This window comes from Saccoglossus kowalevskii, chromosome 2 (genome assembly GCF_978046115.1).
Source record: "Saccoglossus kowalevskii chromosome 2, keSacKowa6.1, whole genome shotgun sequence".
NCBI classification, from domain to species: Eukaryota; Metazoa; Hemichordata; class Enteropneusta; family Harrimaniidae; genus Saccoglossus; species Saccoglossus kowalevskii.
In genome coordinates, this window is record NC_140642.1 from 26,282,880 (window position 1) to 26,302,792 (window position 19,913).

General features: G+C 36.1%; 2 protein-coding genes across 2 annotated transcripts; both read left to right on the forward strand.

The window, feature by feature from the left end:
• Positions 1 to 8,436: 8,436 nt before the first annotated feature.
• LOC102810045 (uncharacterized) lies at positions 8,437 to 14,482 on the forward strand. The gene is made up of 5 exons (XM_006825224.3): positions 8,437 to 8,669; positions 11,557 to 11,785; positions 12,366 to 12,536; positions 13,163 to 13,368; positions 13,926 to 14,482. Exons 1-5 carry the CDS (start codon positions 8,586 to 8,588, stop codon positions 14,133 to 14,135), a joined length of 900 nt encoding a protein of 299 aa, XP_006825287.1. The 5' UTR covers positions 8,437 to 8,585; the 3' UTR covers positions 14,136 to 14,482.
• A 333-nt stretch (positions 14,483 to 14,815) lies between these two features.
• On the forward strand, positions 14,816 to 16,353 carry LOC146748619 (uncharacterized; the record flags this gene model as incomplete). The annotated part of the gene is made up of 2 exons (XM_085505496.1): positions 14,816 to 15,052; positions 15,610 to 16,353. Coding segments are annotated over 2 exons (447 nt in total), but the record flags the coding sequence as incomplete, so codon positions are not given.
• Positions 16,354 to 19,913: the final 3,560 nt, after the last annotated feature.

Sequence of the window (19,913 nt, forward strand, 5' to 3'; positions counted from 1 at the left end):
GATCAGAGACATTATCAATTATGTGAACACTTAGATCGGAGACACTATCAATTATGTTAACACTCAGATGAGAGACACTATCAATTATGTGAACACTTAGATCTGAGACACTATCAATTATGTGAACACTTAGATCAGAGACACTGTCGATTATGTGAACACTTAGATCAGAGACACTATCAATTATGTGAACACTTAGATCAGAGACACAATCAATTATGTGAACACTTAGATCAGAGACACTATCAATTATGTGAACACTTAGATCAGAGACACTATCGATTATGTGAAAAACTTAGATCAGAGACACTATCAATTATGTTAACACTCAGATGAGAGACACTATCAATTATGTGAACACTTAGATGAGAGACACTATCAATTATGTGGACACTTAGATCAGAGACACTGTCGATTATGTGAACACTCAGATGAGAGACACTATCAATTATGTGAACACTCAGATGAGAGACACTATCAATTATGTGAACACTCAGATGAGAGACACTATCAATTATGTGAACACTTAGATGAGAGACACTATCAATTATGTGAACACTTAGATGAGAGACACTATCAATTATGTGAACACTTAGATGAGAGACACTATCAATTATGTGAACACTCAGATGAGAGACACTATCAATTATGTGAACACTCAGATGAGAGACACTATCAATTATGTGAACACTCAGATGAGAGACACTATCAATTATGTGAACACTCAGATGAGAGACACTATCAATTATGTGAACACTTAGATGAGAGACACTATCAATTATGTGAACACTTAGATGAGAGACACTATCAATTATGTGAACACTTAGATGAGAGACACTATCAATTATGTGAACACTTAGATGAGAGACACTATCAATTATGTGAACACTCAGATGAGAGACACTATCAATTATGTGAACACTCAGATGAGAGACACTATCAATTATGTGAACACTCAGATGATAGACACTATCAATTATGTGAACACTTAGATGAGAGACACTATCAATTATGTGAACACTCAGATGAGAGACACTATCAATTATGTGAACACTCAGATGAGAGACACTATCAATTATGTGAACACTTAGATGAGAGACACTATCAATTATGTGAACACTCAGATGAGAGACACTATCAATTATGTGAACACTTAGATGAGAGACACTATCAATTATGTGAACACTCAGATCAGAGACACTATCAATTATGTGAACACTCAGATCAGAGACACTATCAATTATGTGAACACTTAGACCAGAGACACTATCAATTATGTGAAAACTTAGATGAGAGACACTATCAATTATGTGAACACTTAGAAAAGAGACACTATCAATTATGTGAAAACTTAGATGAGGGACACTATCAATTATGTGAACACTCAGATGAGGGACACTATCAATTATGTGAACACTTAGATGAGAGACACTATCAATTATGTGAACACTTAGATCAGAGACACTATCAATTATGTGAACACTTAGATCAGAGACACTATCAATTATGTGAACACTTAGATCAGAGACACTATCAATTATGTGAACACTTAGATCAGAGACATTATCAATTATGTGAACACTTAGATCAGAGACACTATCAATTATGTTAACACTCAGATGAGAGACACTATCAATTATGTGAACACTTAGATGAGAGACACTATCAATTATGTGAACACTCAGATGAGAGACACTATCAATTATGTGAACACTCAGATGAGAGACACTATCAATTATGTGAACACTCAGATGAGAGACACTATCAATTATGTGAACACTTAGATGAGAGACACTATCAATAATGTGAACACTCAGATGAGAGACACTATCAATTATGTGAACACTTAGATGAGAGACACTATCAATTATGTGAACACTCAGCTCAGAGACACTATCAATTATGTGAACACTTAGATCAGAGACATTATCAATTATGTGAACACTTAGATCAGAGACACTATCAATTATGTTAACACTCAGATGAGAGACACTATCAATTATGTTAACACTCAGATGAGAGACACTATCAATTATGTGAACACTTAGATCTGAGACACTATCAATTATGTGAACACTTAGATCAGAGACACTGTCGATTATGTGAACACTTAGATCAGAGACACTATCAATTATGTGAACACTTAGATCAGAGACACAATCAATTATGTGAACACTTAGATCAGAGACACTATCAATTATGTGAACACTTAGATCAGAGACACTATCGATTATGTGAAAAACTTAGATCAGAGACACTATCAATTATGTTAACACTCAGATGAGAGACACTATCAATTATGTGAACACTTAGATGAGAGACACTATCAATTATGTGGACACTTAGATCAGAGACACTGTCGATTATGTGAACACTCAGATGAGAGACACTATCAATTATGTGAACACTCAGATGAGAGACACTATCAATTATGTGAACACTTAGATGAGAGACACTATCAATTATGTGAACACTTAGATGAGAGACACTATCAATTATGTGAACACTTAGATGAGAGACACTATCAATTATGTGAACACTCAGATGAGAGACACTATCAATTATGTGAACACTCAGATGAGAGACACTATCAATTATGTGAACACTCAGATGAGAGACACTATCAATTATGTGAACACTCAGATGAGAGACACTATCAATTATGTGAACACTTAGATGAGAGACACTATCAATTATGTGAACACTTAGATGAGAGACACTATCAATTATGTGAACACTTAGATGAGAGACACTATCAATTATGTGAACACTTAGATGAGAGACACTATCAATTATGTGAACACTCAGATGAGAGACACTATCAATTATGTGAACACTCAGATGAGAGACACTATCAATTATGTGAACACTCAGATGATAGACACTATCAATTATGTGAACACTCAGATGATAGACACTATCAATTATGTGAACACTTAGATGAGAGACACTATCAATTATGTGAACACTCAGATGAGAGACACTATCAATTATGTGAACACTCAGATGAGAGACACTATCAATTATGTGAACACTTAGATGAGAGACACTATCAATTATGTGAACACTCAGATGAGAGACACTATCAATTATGTGAACACTTAGATGAGAGACACTATCAATTATGTGAACACTCAGATCAGAGACACTATCAATTATGTGAACACTTAGACCAGAGACACTATCAATTATGTGAACACTTAGATGAGGGACACTATCAATTATGTGAACACTTAGATGAGAGACACTATGAATTATGTGAACACTTAGATGAGAGACACTATCAATTATGTGAACACTTAGATGAGAGACACTATCAATTATGTGAACACTAAGATGAGAGACACTATCAATTATGTGAACACTTAGATGAGAGACACTATCAATTATGTGAACACTTAGATGAGAGACACTATCAATTATGTGAACACTTAGATGAGAGACAATATCAGTTATGTGAACACTTAGATGAGAGACACTATCAGTTATGTGAACACTTAGATCAGAGACACTATCAATTATGTGAACACTTAGATCAGAGACACTATCAATTATGTGAACACTTAGATCAGAGACATTATCAATTATGTGAACACTTAGATCAGAGACATTATCAATTATGTGAACACTTAGATCAGAGACACTATCAATTATGTGAACACTTAGATCAGAGACACTATCAATTATGTGAACACTTAGATCAGAGACACTATCAATTATGTGAACACTTAGATCAGAGACACTATCAATTATGTGAACACTTAGATCAGAGACATTATCAATTATGTGAACACTTAGATCAGAGACACTATCAATTATGTTAACACTTAGATGAGAGACACTATCAATTATGTGAACACTTAGATGAGAGACATTATCAATTATGTGAACACTTAGATGAGAGACACTATCAATTATGTGAAAACTTAGATGAGAGGCACTATCAATTATGTGAACACTTAGATCAGAGACATTATCAATTATGTGAACACTTAGATCAGAGACACTATCAATTATGTGAACACTTAGATCAGAGACACTATCAATTATGTGAACACTTCGATCAGAGACACTATCAATTATGTGAACACTTAGATCAGAGACACTATCAATTATGTGAACACTTAGATCAGAGACATTATCAATTATGTGAACACTTAGATCAGAGACACTATCAATTATGTTAACACTTAGATGAGAGACATTATCAATTATGTGAACACTTAGATCAGAGACATTATCAATTATGTGAACACTTAGATGAGGGACACTATCAGTTATGTGAACACTTAGATGAGAGACACTATCAATTATGTGAACACTTAGATGAGAGACACTATCAATTATGTGAAAACTTAGATGAGAGACACTATCAATTATGTGAACACTTAGAAAAGAGACACTATCAATTATGAGAAAACTTAGATGAGGGACACTATCAATTATGTGAACACTCAGATGAGGGACACTATTAATTATGTGAACACTTAGATCAGAGACACTATCAATTATGTGAACACTTAGATCAGAGACACTATCAATTATGTGAACACTTAGATGAGAGACACTATCAATTATGTGAACACTTAGATCAGAGTCACTATCAATTATGTGAACACTTAGATCAGAGACACTATCAATTATGTGAACACTTAGATCAGAGACACTATCAGTTATGTGAACACTTAGATGAGAGACACTATCAATTAGGTGAACACTTAGATGAGAGACACTATCAATTATGTGAACACTTAGATGAGAGACACTATCAATTATGTGAACACTTAGATCAGAGACACTATCAGTTATGTGAACACTTAGATGAGAGACACTATCAATTATGTCAACACTTAGATCAGAGACACTATCAATTATGTCAACACTTAGATCAGGGACACTATCAATTATGTGAACACTTAGATCAGAGACACTATCAGTTATGTGAACACTTAGATGAGGGACACTATCAGTTATGTGAACACTTAGATGAGAGACACTATCAATTATGTGAAAACTTAGATCAGAGACACTATCAATTATGTGAACACTTAGAAAAGAGACACTATCAATTATGTGAAAATTTAGATGAGGGACACTATCAATTATGTGAACACTCAGATGAGGGACACTATCAATTATGTGAACACTTAGATCAGAGACACTATCAATTATGTGAACACTTAGATCAGAGACACTATCAATTATGTGAACACTCAGATGAGAGACACTATCAATTATGTGAACACTCAGATGATAGACACTATCAATTATGTGAACACTTAGATGAGAGACACTATCAATTATGTGAACACTCAGATGAGAGACACTATCAATTATGTGAACACTCAGATGAGAGACACTATCAATTATGTGAACACTTAGATGAGAGACACTATCAATTATGTGAACACTCAGATGAGAGACACTATCAATTATGTGAACACTTAGATGAGAGACATTATCAATTATGTGAACACTCAGATCAGAGACACTATCAATTATGTGAACACTCAGATCAGAGACACTATCAATTATGTGAACACTTAGACCAGAGACACTATCAATTATGTGAACACTTAGATGAGGGACACTATCAATTATGTGAACACTTAGATGAGAGATACTATGAATTATGTGAACACTTAGATGAGAGACACTATCAATTATGTGAACACTTAGATGAGAGACACTATCAATTATGTGAACACTAAGATGAGAGACACTATCAATTATGTGAACACTTAGATGAGAGACACTATCAATTATGTGAACACTTAGATGAGAGACACTATCAATTATGTGAACACTTAGATGAGAGACAATATCAGTTATGTGAACACTTAGATGAGAGACACTATCAATTATGTGAACACTTAGATGAGAGACACTATCAATTATGTGAACACTTAGATCAGAGACACTGTCGATTATGTGAACACTTAGATCAGAGACACTGTCGATTATGTGAACACTCAGATGAGAGACACTATCAATTATGTGAACACTCTGATGAGAAACACTATCAATTATGTGAACACTCAGATGAGAGACACTATCAATTATGTGAACACTCAGATGAGAGACACTATCAATTATGTGAACACTTAGATGAGAGACACTATCAATTATGTGAACACTTAGATGAGAGACACTATCAATTATGTGAACACTTAGATGAGAGACACTATCAATTATGTGAACACTTAGATGAGAGACACTATCAATTATGTGAACACTTAGATGAGAGACACTATCAATTATGTCAACACTTAGATCAGAGACACTATCAATTATGTCAACACTTAGATCAGAGACACTATCAATTATGTCAACACTTAGATCAGAGACACTATCAGTTATGTGAACACTTATATGAGAGACACTATCAATTATGTGAACACTTAGATCAGAGACACTATCAATTATGTCAACACTTAGATGAGAGACACTATCAATTATGTGAACACTTAGATCAGAGACACTATCAATTATGTGAACACTTAGATGAGAGACACTATCAATTATGTGAACACTTAGATGAGAGACACTATCAATTATGTGAACACTTAGATGAGATACACTATCAATTATGTGAACACTTAGATCAGAGACACTATCAATTATGTGAACACTTAGATGAGAGACACTATCAATTATGTGAACACTTAGATCAGAGACACTATCAATTATGTGAACACTTAGATGAGAGACACTATCAATTATGTGAACACTTAGATGAGAGACACTATCAATTATGTGAACACTTAGATCAGAGACACTATCAATTATGTGAACACTTAGATGAGAGACACTATCAATTATGTGAACACTTAGATCAGAGACACTATCAGTTATGTGAACACTTAGATCAGAGACACTATCAGTTATGTGAACACTTAGATGAGAGACACTATCAATTATGTGAACACTTAGATGAGAGACACTATCAATTATGTGAACACTTAGATGAGAGACACTATCAATTATGTGAACACTTAGATCAGAGACACTATCAGTTATGTGAACACTTAGATGAGATACACTATCAATTATGTGAACACTTAGATGAGAGACACTATCAATTATGTGAACACTTAGATGAGACACACTATCAATTATGTGAACACTTAGATCAGAGACACTATCATTTATGTGAACACTTAGATGAGAGACACTATCAATTATGTGAACACTTAGATCAGAGACACTATCAATTATGTCAACACTTAGATGAGAGACACTATCAATTATGTGAACACTTAGATCAGAGACACTATCAATTATGTGAACACTTAGATCAGAGACACTATCAATTATGTGAACACTTAGATCAGAGACACTATCAATTATGTGAACACTTAGATGAGAGACACTATCAATTATGTGAACACTTAGATCAGAGACACTATCAGTTATGTGAACACTTAGATGAGAGACACTATCAATTATGTGAACACTTACATGAGAGACACTATCAATTATGTGAACACTTAGATGAGAGACACTATCAATTATGTGAACACTTAGATCAGAGACACTATCAATTATGTGAACACGATTACGCGATGGACACTATCGATGATCCGAGTTTGGCGATATTGAGTGGTTTAGATCACAGACATGTGACAGTCTATCTGTTTGAGGGCAGACTATCATTACAACTGCCCGAGCTCAAATACCGGATTCGTATTGTATTGAATTTCTTAAAATAGATGAGAATCGTTACGTTTACCAATTATCTTATTTGACCGGGCTGAAACAACAAAATGTTAGGCATATCATTCATTTTTGTTGTGGTTGGGGGATGGATAACCGAGGGATGGGGCATGAATATGAGCTTGTAGCAATATTGTAATGAGGCGTCTTGACTTTGATTTCCAACACTGACGTGAGTAAATGAATTGTTATTCCAAAGTAAGCCTCTGAAAATACCTACCTACTACAAAATGCAAATGTATATCGACCAACACCCAGGGTCTTGAAACGGATTCCAAGGGCAAACATATACTGCACATTATGTAATTAACAGACTGCGAGTATTGGAGACGAATGCCATTTTTGCTTTTTATGATTTGAGCAAAAAAATATATCCATAAATATTATAAATCAGATGCATATCAAGGAAAAAACTAATCAGGAGAGGCAATAACACCTAGTTAGTATTGTTTCCGGGATGCAATAGGAACTAGGTGATACTGCAGGGGGTACAATAATAAGAACTGGTACACTACTAGCTATAGCTGTGTGCCCATTTCCAGCCAAGTTTTACATTGGTCGCCCCTAATTATATAATTAATCCCAGCGTGTTTGTTTCGCCACTGCTCAGCCATTTATTGTGTCATAAACCACTGTATTTAATAGACACAGAGTTCATACCACTTACTTACATACGCACACGGGCAATTCCACGTAATTTTGAATACCCCAATTCACATGCAAAACAGTTAGTGCTATACGAACAGTGAGGCAACACATCGGATCGTTTAGACTATATTTATGCGGAACTAAGCTAAACTTATTTTCCAGGAAATATTTGAACGCTGTGGTAACTCCCGTCAAATGTAGAGAAGGAAAAGTCTTGATCAATGGCACAAACGTTCAGTAACATTGGCTTCGCGGACACATCGAACGCCCTGGAAATGGCAGCACCTGACGAAGAGTACGCCGTGGTAAGGGAAGAGTTCGCCATTTTTTCACTTTTACATACCACCTTGTCGCGATCACAATTCACTGTATATTTATTTTATATCGTGGTATTCAAGTCGGTGTATGTCATAATCCACATTATGACATGACACATACTTCTTCAAAAGCTGTTCATTGTCTGGGTGACGTGTATACAACTTGAATTCAAGTACATTGTTCAGGCACACTGTCGCGTTCAGCTTTTAGCAAGACCGGACTGTTGGCACGTTTGGTGACGAGCATACCAGTACCATACACTTTACAGTCTCAGTACATTTTATTCCTTTGTCTTATATTTGTTGAATATTGAAGTCCGTGGACTTGAATGACACTTCCAGATTATGCAGTATTATCTGCGACAAGCGCTTTTTTTTTCAAATTTCCGCAATGTGTGCGCTCGAGATACGCCCTACCCAGGCGGGTGCTATTTCACAATTGGTATAGAAACACAGGTCATCCAGTACTTACGACTATTGAACAAAAAAACTGGAAACTCATTGGTATGCAAAGTGTGTACACTCAATCTCGACAACGTGGTATATATTCACTCAACTAAACAAGGTATTACCTACAATACTGGGTTCGAAGTTCATAACTTCGATGCGCAGACAATTTAAAAGGAAATACACACGTGTGTCTTTAAATAGGTAATCCCAAGAAGCAATTCAGCGCCCTCTGTCATTACTGTCTTTCTATTACTAGCCTCAAAAAACGCCAACTGAGTGCTCATTATTTTATTTAGAAACTCAATCCACAGATCATATTTTTTAAATATTTTTGCGATTTGGGTTCATTTTAAGCAATCATTTAAGAAATTAACTAAATTGTCAGACTTCCCAACACGGGTTCACTAGACTTTTCTAACTTATGTAACCATCTGTTTACTGTGAGTAAGCAGCGTACCGGCGTAAGATGCTTTCACAGCTGCCTGTATCCAACATTGTGCAAATTGAAAAAAGCGAAACATATTGAGGAAGTATTTGCTAAAAAATTAACAATAATATATATAGGGAAAATGGTCCCAATACAATAAAGCGTAACCTTATATAGGTACGAGTGTAACTTGCTTTATATTATTTGGAAATTGAGTGTTGAATGCGCGGATTGGATTTTATGAACAATATCGTTCTTCGTATTTTTGTAATATTATATTGGCTACGGTACTGTTATGACACAGTGACACTGAGTTGCACGTGTGTGATGTGGGTGTGTGCGTGTATGTGTGTGTGTGTGTGTGTGTGTGTGTGTGTGTGTGTGTGTGTGTGTGTGTGTGTGTGTGTGTGTGTGTGTGTGTGTGTGTGTGTGTGTGTGTGTGTGTGTGTGTGTGTGTGTGTGTGTGTGTGTGCACGTATACGATCAAACAGCGAACTACTAACATGCTATTTTAATTTGAAATAAATTTATTTCTGATTTGTTGATGAAAGGTGAACGAATTTAGGTATGCTTGCTTGCTTTTACTAGAATGGTGCTAAAGTATAATTTACTTCTTTATTTACCAATAGGTAAACTATTAAATACAATTGGCTTGAAACATGGTACATATAACTTGAATGTATAGTATGTATCAAACTGATTAAAATAAGATCCTGGTTGGCCTAATTTTGTTAATTTAATTTTAATATATTTTATTTTAATTATTAATTTGAGTTACAGTTATTTATTTTTTATTTTTACAATAAATTAGCTGTACCGGTGGCTTTCACGAACAAAAATAATTGTAACGTCAACAAATAATTAAAATGAATAATAATTATAGCAATATATATAAAAAAATACAAAACAAAAATTAAGCCAATCAGGATCTTATTTTAATCAGATTGAGTAAGTATAGTCCCGGGAATATAGACTAGATCGGTTTTAGAGGGCAATTACAATTAAAGTCGGGACAATATCTCGTGAATTGGTTTTGTGTAATAAGAGTAAAGACAGTTATCATGTTCCTAATTAATATGCTTATATCCGATTCCAGTCAATTTTGTTCCATCGAAACACCATGGACCAATATGTACCATCCATACTCGTTTGAAATGTGTTTTCAAACATGAATCAGTGGTCACGTTTGACCTACATTTTAGTAAAACCAAGGACGAATGTTATGGACTATTATGGACGTACTAACACGTGGGACTACCGGTACTACAGCTATTTTGTTTCCAACCAATCAGACAACACGTTTCAGTAATTTAGGTGTATCACAGTTGGAAACCGTAAGAAGTAAAGGATATGATCAAATGGGATATATGTATACACAACCCATGATAATAATGATCTGAGAATGACCTTCTTTCGCCGGTGTATCGGCGTCACTGGATCGAACTACTGCATATCAGCCAATCGGAAAACTGAGTGTTAGCCGGGAGTTAGTATATTGGACAAGCGCCCCCAACGTCTTGTTGTTTTAACCTATCCTCGGGGGCGGAACTACGTCACAGACGTTCCACGTTGCTAAGACGCGCACCACTGTACATACATTTCTATGGGCTCTGTGCGCGCTGCTGTGGAACGCCGGTCGAGCCGGTGAAAATTCGAGAAAAAAACACAAACTCAACTTTGAAGTAATCCCGAAAAGCCAAATTTATATATGTTACACACGTAGGGCTAATCTTGTTACACTGTTCAGAGGAGTCTCAACAATCATCCCAAAGTACCGTTTTCTGCGAGTTTGGGGCCTTTGTTTTCACCGCCACAGGTTGCCATACGGAGAAAATGCCCGGATGTCCGCCCCCGAGGATACAGGACAAAATATCGAGAATACTGCATCATTGGTGATGTTCGACATTCTTTTTAAAATACCCGAGAAATTATTAATTATTAGTAAACATATTGTACCACCTGATAACGTAATATATAAAACAATATATTATTTTTCAGGTCAACACGTTAACAAACCAACCAGCCAGAACAGGCCATATACCAACCACTTTTGACTCGTCGCTGTATGACCCACAATCCAAAGCGATATTAAACGGGACACATATTCACATGAGCCATAGCATGTTGAATCATCTCCTGTCTGAGAGAGTGAATTTAATGTACCAGACAACATCCAGAACGTTTACTTCTATACACGATAACTTGACCTACGACAGTCTACTCGCAGGTGAGATGGAAAACAATTTTAATTTGTTTCACAAGAACCAGGCAGAAATCGTTTATTATGTAACATTCACGTATCAAAATTATATAAAAAGAGTGCTATTTATAGACAAATTAAAAATTATGAAAAGGAGTTTCGATCAAAATTTAAAGCGGAAGGGTCGTCACTTGCGCACGCGCGGGAATTGAGTCCCAATCGACGATAAAAACACACGCCAAAAACGCAAAGGTTCATGGGTAGGCGCTTGTTTGTAAACAATGACACGCTATGACCATCTGACGCGTGCGCAGGTAAAACTAAATTTGGATTGAATTTTTCAAGTTATTTTATATATATATATTATTTAATGCACATGCAAATACAATTTGCAATATTGTATTTCACTATGAATGAAAATTTGCCTATCAGAACACAGTTGTTAACATTTTATAGAAAGGCCGCGTTTGTTAAATTGATCAATGATTTATTCTCGGTGAGATAGGCACAATACCGGCAGAGGTTTATTCATTATTCATTCCAGCGAAAATAACCTCTGAGGAACTATGGAGTGATGTAAAATCTGTGCGTCTTGTCTTCTTCCCAGGTCTCCTTGTCGATGACGAAAAACTGCTGGTAAATAACCAGTATATATACTACAGTTACGTGTCGTTTATGGACGAGTTCGGTAAAGTTGCAACAAAAGAACCAATGAGACAGGGAAGGGCATTTCTAACAACAAAAAGATTGTTACTGCTTTCGGCAGAAAACTCGGCAGGTAAAGTATAAACTATTCGCCGGTCATGGTACCTGTACACAATGCACTGTTTTGCGGTGTTTTCTAGGGTAATGCTGGCTTTTGCCACCGATGATGTCTTAGTACGATATATTTTTATTGTAAGCACATTATTGGTAAACCCCGTCTCCTTGGGTAACTTATAAAAATGAGAGAGGATATATCAACTGTTTGTACCAACCCATTGTCCGATACCGTGACAGTAGATGTAATGTGGTAATCAATGCAAAACATTCAACTTATTTTCAGTATTTTGTTATGAATATTTTACAAACGAAATGTTATGCATTCAAGGGGACGATACAGGACTGTTGGTATATGTATGTGTGCGTGCATTGTATCAATTGGAGGGATATGTCTCTATAACGACAGTTTTACTATGGCAAACCGTGCACACTTCTCTGTGGCTGGTCATGCTCATTATGGTTTTGTATTCTATATTGTGTAGATTTATTGCGTTTATTGATAGAGTTTACCATTTTCAAATATATGTCACAAGAATCTGTTTAAGCTTCACTATATCGTTACGCCCTCTGACGGCGTCTACAAAACCTTTACACGTAGCTAATATACGTGACATGATGATGTTACTATTTATTTAACTACAGGTGCTAAGTTGTCAAAGTTTGGTGATCCTAAGAAGCTTCCAGGCGGTTATCACATCGAGACGTCTTGTAATGATAACTTACATTATGTGTCATTCCCGTTGAGTTGTTTCAGAAGCATTGAACTATTCGCTTCGACTGGTGTTAAAACAGAATCCAACATCTATGGGCAAAGACCCTGCTGCTGGGGGTTATGTGGCTGTTTTGGGGTGAGCGTATAGTTTGAATTAGTCCTTATATTTCGCAGACGATGTATGCGAAATTTTCGTCGCCGGTACTTCCAAGCCCTAGGGTACCAACTTTGACTTTTGGTGGGAGTGCTACGCAACGAGTTGAATACTGAACTCAAAATAATCGACGTTGAAGGTTTTGGGATCAAAAATATACGTTTTTCGCAAAAAATAGTCTAATGTTTTCCAAAATAGCAGACATTCGTAAAAAATTATGTCACAAAAATCGGCTCGACTGTGACAATGGGAATCACTCGTAGTCAATTCGTATTCAATAGATCTAAGTATCCACTTGAAAAATAATAACTTTTGTATTTACAAATGAGAATTGAGGCAGGTAGATATATAATTGGAATGATCTGAATATTGAACATCATATTTATTGTCATATGAAAATGTGATGATCTTTTCGGCCCATCACATGCGATTGCTTCTTTTATCAAATTACAAAAGGACTTAAATGTCAATGTTGCGTTTAGAATATGCAATACATATTTATGAACTACATGGCTTATATTATTTATTTATTCTTGTAGAAAGAAATATGTTTGAAGCATTGGTGGGCGGACGCGACGCAGAGGCAGACGTACAATGACCGCTATATTTCCATGGGGGTCATTTGCCCGCCGTGGGGTCACCGTACGATGCTACAGATGTACCTGAATTCCGGAGTGTCCCTCACCACGGCCAAGGACTTTGTATGTGATTTGCAGGCGTACTCACCTGGGCTGAATGACGTAAAGTAAAACTGTACCAGTGTCATGAATTTGTTTTTGCGTATCTGTTGACCGACTTAATTAGCTGATTATTAGCGAATTGCTGTGTTATGTCTGTCATCGTTTAGGTCTATTTGAAGTTTTGGACGGAACTTGGCTCAGTGATTTGGAACTAATTACAAGATACCGTCGCTATTCTGACATCCGTAGTTATTAATGTAGTGAACGATTAATCAAAAGATATGACGTATTCAGTACTTAGTGTGATTGGCTTTATGATTGAAGGTTACGCCCTAGAGTCTTTTTACTGTTTTGTAATTGGTTAGAGTTTTGAAAATGAATAAAGAGAGTTTGAGTTGGTCTTGGCGAATACTCCACGACAGACGCAGCCTTGGGCAGTCGAGTCCAGTCTGAGAGTCATTTCAAGGGGACGATACAGGACTGTTGGTATATGTATGTGTGCGTGCATTGTATCAATTGGAGGGATATGTCTCTATAACGACAGTTTTACTATGGCAAACCGTGCACACTTCTCTGTGGCTGGTCATGCTCATTATGGTTTTGTATTCTATATTGTGTAGATTTATTGCGTTTATTGATAGAGTTTACCATTTTCAAATATATGTCACAAGAATCTGTTTAAGCTTCACTATATCGTTACGCCCTCTGACGGCGTCTACAAAACCTTTACACGTAGCTAATATACGTGACATGATGATGTTACTATTTATTTAACTACAGGTGCTAAGTTGTCAAAGTTTGGTGATCTTAAGAAGCTTCCAGGCGGTTATCACATCGAGACGTCTTGTAATGATAACTTACATTATGTGTCATTCCCGTTGAGTTGTTTCAGAAGCATTGAACTATTCGCTTCGACTGGTGTTAAAACAGAATCCAACATCTATGGGCAAAGACCCTGCTGCTGGGGGTTATGTGGCTGTTTTGGGGTGAGCGTATAGTTTGAATTAGTCCTTATATTTCGCAGACGATGTATGCGAAATTTTCGTCGCCGGTACTTCCAAGCCCTAGGGTACCAACTTTGACTTTTGGTGGGAGTGCTACGCAACGAGTTGAATACTGAACTCAAAATAATCGACGTTGAAGGTTTTGGGATCAAAAATATACGTTTTTCGCAAAAAATAGTCTAATGTTTTCCAAAATAGCAGACATTCGTAAAAAATTATGTCACAAAAATCGGCTCGACTGTGACAATGGGAATCACTCGTAGTCAATTCGTATTCAATAGATCTAAGTATCCACTTGAAAAATAATAACTTTTGTATTTACAAATGAGAATTGAGGCAGGTAGATATATAATTGGAATGATCTGAATATTGAACATCATATTTATTGTCATATGAAAATGTGATGATCTTTTCGGCCCATCACATGCGATTGCTTCTTTTATCAAATTACAAAAGGACTTAAATGTCAATGTTGCGTTTAGAATATGCAATACATATTTATGAACTACATGGCTTATATTATTTATTTATTCTTGTAGAAAGAAATATGTTTGAAGCATTGGTGGGCGGACGCGACGCAGAGGCAGACGTACAATGACCGCTATATTTCCATGGGGGTCATTTGCCCGCCGTGGGGTCACCGTACGATGCTACAGATGTACCTGAATTCCGGAGTGTCCCTCACCACGGCCAAGGACTTTGTATGTGATTTGCAGGCGTACTCACCTGGGCTGAATGACGTAAAGTAAAACTGTACCAGTGTCATGAATTTGTTTTTGCGTATCTGTTGACCGACTTAATTAGCTGATTATTAGCGAATTGCTGTGTTATGTCTGTCATCGTTTAGGTCTATTTGAAGTTTTGGACGGAACTTGGCTCAGTGATTTGGAACTAATTACAAGATACCGTCGCTATTCTGACATCCGTAGTTATTAATGTAGTGAACGATTAATCAAAAGATATGACGTATTCAGTACTTAGTGTGATTGGCTTTATGATTGAAGGTTACGCCCTAGAGTCTTTTTACTGTTTTGTAATTGGTTAGAGTTTTGAAAATGAATAAAGAGAGTTTGAGTTGGTCTTGGCGAATACTCCACGACAGACGCAGCCTTGGGCAGTCGAGTCCAGTCTGAGAGTCCGAGAGAGTCTTGGGGCGAGCCTTGACGCAGTCCAGTCTTGGGCGAGTCTTGGTTCAGCCTTGTGAGAGTCTTGGGGACTTTTCCCCAGGGCGCTGTGTCTGGTAGAGTGCTCGATTGACCGACTAAGACGAGAGCTGAAACGTATTTCGTTGTGTGTGTCTTATTTGACTGTAAAGTTAAAGTGACTTTCCCGATCCCGTACCTCAAGGGGACGAGATAGAGAGACGAGACGAGATTCCCCCCTGACAAGTGTGGAGAACCCGAGAGAAAGAGAATTTACCCCTGATACCAGAACGAAGTATTACATGTATATATATATATTATATATTACCTTGTCACTACCGTGGGCGGACTACTACCCAAGCAGAATAGCATTTTCATACTTACATGTAAACAGAATGCGGGCCATCACTGATAAAATTACACCTTTTTCAATGTAAAAAAGTAAACAAACTTTACTTTTCCCTCTCTTGAACGAAATCGTTTTTATCATGTCTCCTTTAGGTTAGACCGATAGTTGATGTCGCTTACAATTTTAGTCACGTGGTTTATATACAATTTATGTGTGTGAGATATATTAGATAGATATATTATCATACATACAGCTGCGATGTAAATTGAGTTCATTCAAAAGTTCTAAACTCGTAAACTGAAATTACAAGGAGACTTGTGTGTTCGGGCGGGGGGGGGGGTTGTCACAAATTTTGGTGCAAGCATGAACATGGGTTTACACATCGAGGTGATACTTGTAGATGAATTTGTTTTTTTGACTATTTTTATGTCTCTTATAATAAATAGTATGAATGATAATCGACCAATATCATCAAAAATCAGTATATATATATATATATATATATATATATATATATATATATATATATATATATATATATATCAGTTCTTTTTATTTAGATCATGGCAATTTTTTGGTCAGAGCGCCCTCTAGTTTTGTGGAGAATCATGTTCATTTGGAATGCTCTGATTGGATGGAAGTTCAAGCCTAGCAAGGTGTGATAGAATTGGCCTGTTATGTTCAGATTCAAATAAGCATGAACCACTAATTTGACAGGGAAGTGATACTTATAATGCAGCAAGCTGTTCTAATTGCTGTTGTGGTAGAGTTTTTCTATTTTCCTGTCAAATGCATTTATTGGTCCACTGAAAAATGAAAATAATGTTCCCTGTAACTTAGACTCTTATTGATCAAGGCATTTTAAAAATCATGGGTGTTAACTCCCCTCAAGTTATGACCCGTTGTCCCCTACAGAATAATGGTTGCATCTAATATTAAAATAAAGATGGCGGAGTATAGCGTTGATTCATCTCGTTCTACTCTGGATTACTTGGAGTCAATAAAGATCCTAGAAAGTTAGTATTTATATGCCTGTGTGTTTTTTGTTTGTTTGTTTTTTCACTGTCTTTGACTTTCCCAGTATGTTTGTTGCTGTTGACAACAATTCAGTCCTCTGCCAGGCTTCAGTCAATGTTTTTCTTCACTACCTACCCAACTCCTCGTCGGGCACTATGTAGCTGGTGTGGTATATTTATCACAGACAGTAGGGCAATTGTCACATTTAGTGCTCCAAGAAAATATTCTCTGTCCATGTGTATTTATATAAATAGATGCAGTTTCTTTGGCTTGAATAACGATCACTGGCTTCGTACATACAGGTATACTGGTTTACCTGTTTCTAGTTGAAATATAGCCAATCTTATTAACCAAGACAGTTGGACATTTGCCACATGTCACAACACTCATTTCCAAGTGCCATAGCTTGAAACAAGTAGTCAAATCTGATATTGGCTGGAGCTTTAGTTTATATGGACATGGTAAATGGCAAACTAGATGGTCAGAAAGTAATAAAAATAATCACAGCTTTACTCCACCCACCCCACTATGAAGTAAAAGGCTGTTTATAAGGCCATGTATGATGGTTTCATTTTTCTTATGGAAAACAATTTTAATTAAAAACTTCTATGCTCCTGTACCCAACCGTGGGGGTTCATCACACTAAACAACAGGTGTCACTATTACTAAGATAAATGTACTTTTTTTTCATTAAAATTACTGATATATATATATACATGTATACACTAAGTAGCGGAATACATTCTATGATTAAATGAAAATTAGAGAATAGAGAAACCAAAGTGTGTTAGTTAGGTTCTTTAACATAGTGAGTATACTCATAAGATTACTGTAACTACCAGCTATACTGGGCATTGGTTGAGAATCAAGTTAGATATTGAAACCACCAGTCTGCCCCAGTGTTAGATATGGTATGAATATTTAAAATCAGTTCTTATGCCTTCGGTATCTGTAATGTACCAGCTGAATGCTTGTGAGAATATCAATCGAACTTAAACGTGACTTGGTACAGGAAGAACACTTTACCATAATGACTGTCAAAAACAACGCTGTTTCAATGTACTAGGTCACGAGGGCAGAATTAAGGGGCGGGCAATGACCTCTATTTGGTCAATCACGTACATATTTTATTTTCAGGGTGTAGTGATGTACATACATATATTAGTATTATGTTTGCATTTTTTGTAATTTATTAGTCAATTAGAAAACATGAGAAAAACAACTGTTTAAGTTTATTACAAATATAAAAACCAGAATCATTTAATTACGCCTCAGCTTTCTGTTTTTGCTTGTATTTCAAGTGTAACCATAAACACGGAAGCAACATCATCTCCGATTGTTACAACCGTTTAATAAAAACACTAACATTTAGATCAACGCCTACTCAAAATAATCCCAGCTCTGATTTGGGTTTGATAAACAAATATTTGAATGGAATAACATTTCGAATAAAACAAACAATTAAAATGTGTGGACTCATTTAAAAATATTTCTTGATCATGGAAACGATAAATTTGGGCGAAAATGTATATTACTTCAAAACTTGCCGGGCCGGGCTTAATCTGCTCTATGTTTTTGTGTACGGCTTGAATTGTGAAAGAAGCAACCTCATTGTCAATATATGATCGTATTTTGTTTGTACAAATTAATGAATAATATGCATATACATCAATCATTGGAATAAAAAAAATCTAAAGTGATTGTAGACTGTAGTATCTCAACACCTAAATGAGTCTAATGTAATTCGTTCATATTGGACTTGTATTACCATATTACTAGGTCCAATTTCATATATAAATGTGATTATTTTATTCAACTTAAAAAGCGGGAGGGTCGTCACCTGCGCACGCGCGGGAATTGAGTCCCAAGCGACGATAGCAACACACGCTAAAAACGCAAAGACTCATAGGTAGACGATTGTTTGTAAACATTGGCACGCTATGGCCATCTGACGCATCCGCAGGTGATGACGACCCCCCCCCCACACACACACCCGCTTTAAAGTGGCACTCAAGTGTATGTGGCGTGAATTGATCAAGTGAAAGTTGTATTATTGCATCTATCACGATCTCGCAAATTACAGTATATTTTTCACATTATTTTTTGTTTTAACAAGAGAAATGTGATATAAAAACATAGTTGAACTCTGGTGACCTTGCCCTTTGTTATATATTATTATTCCCTTTATCATAGTTTGTTTCAATATAAATATACATTGTCATAATCAATTTTGAATACAAACAAGTTTTGGGGTTGAAACAACAGTGGGAAATCAGTCTACCGAATTTCCTTGATTGATTTAAATATCTTACAAAAACATTGGTGCCTAATTTGT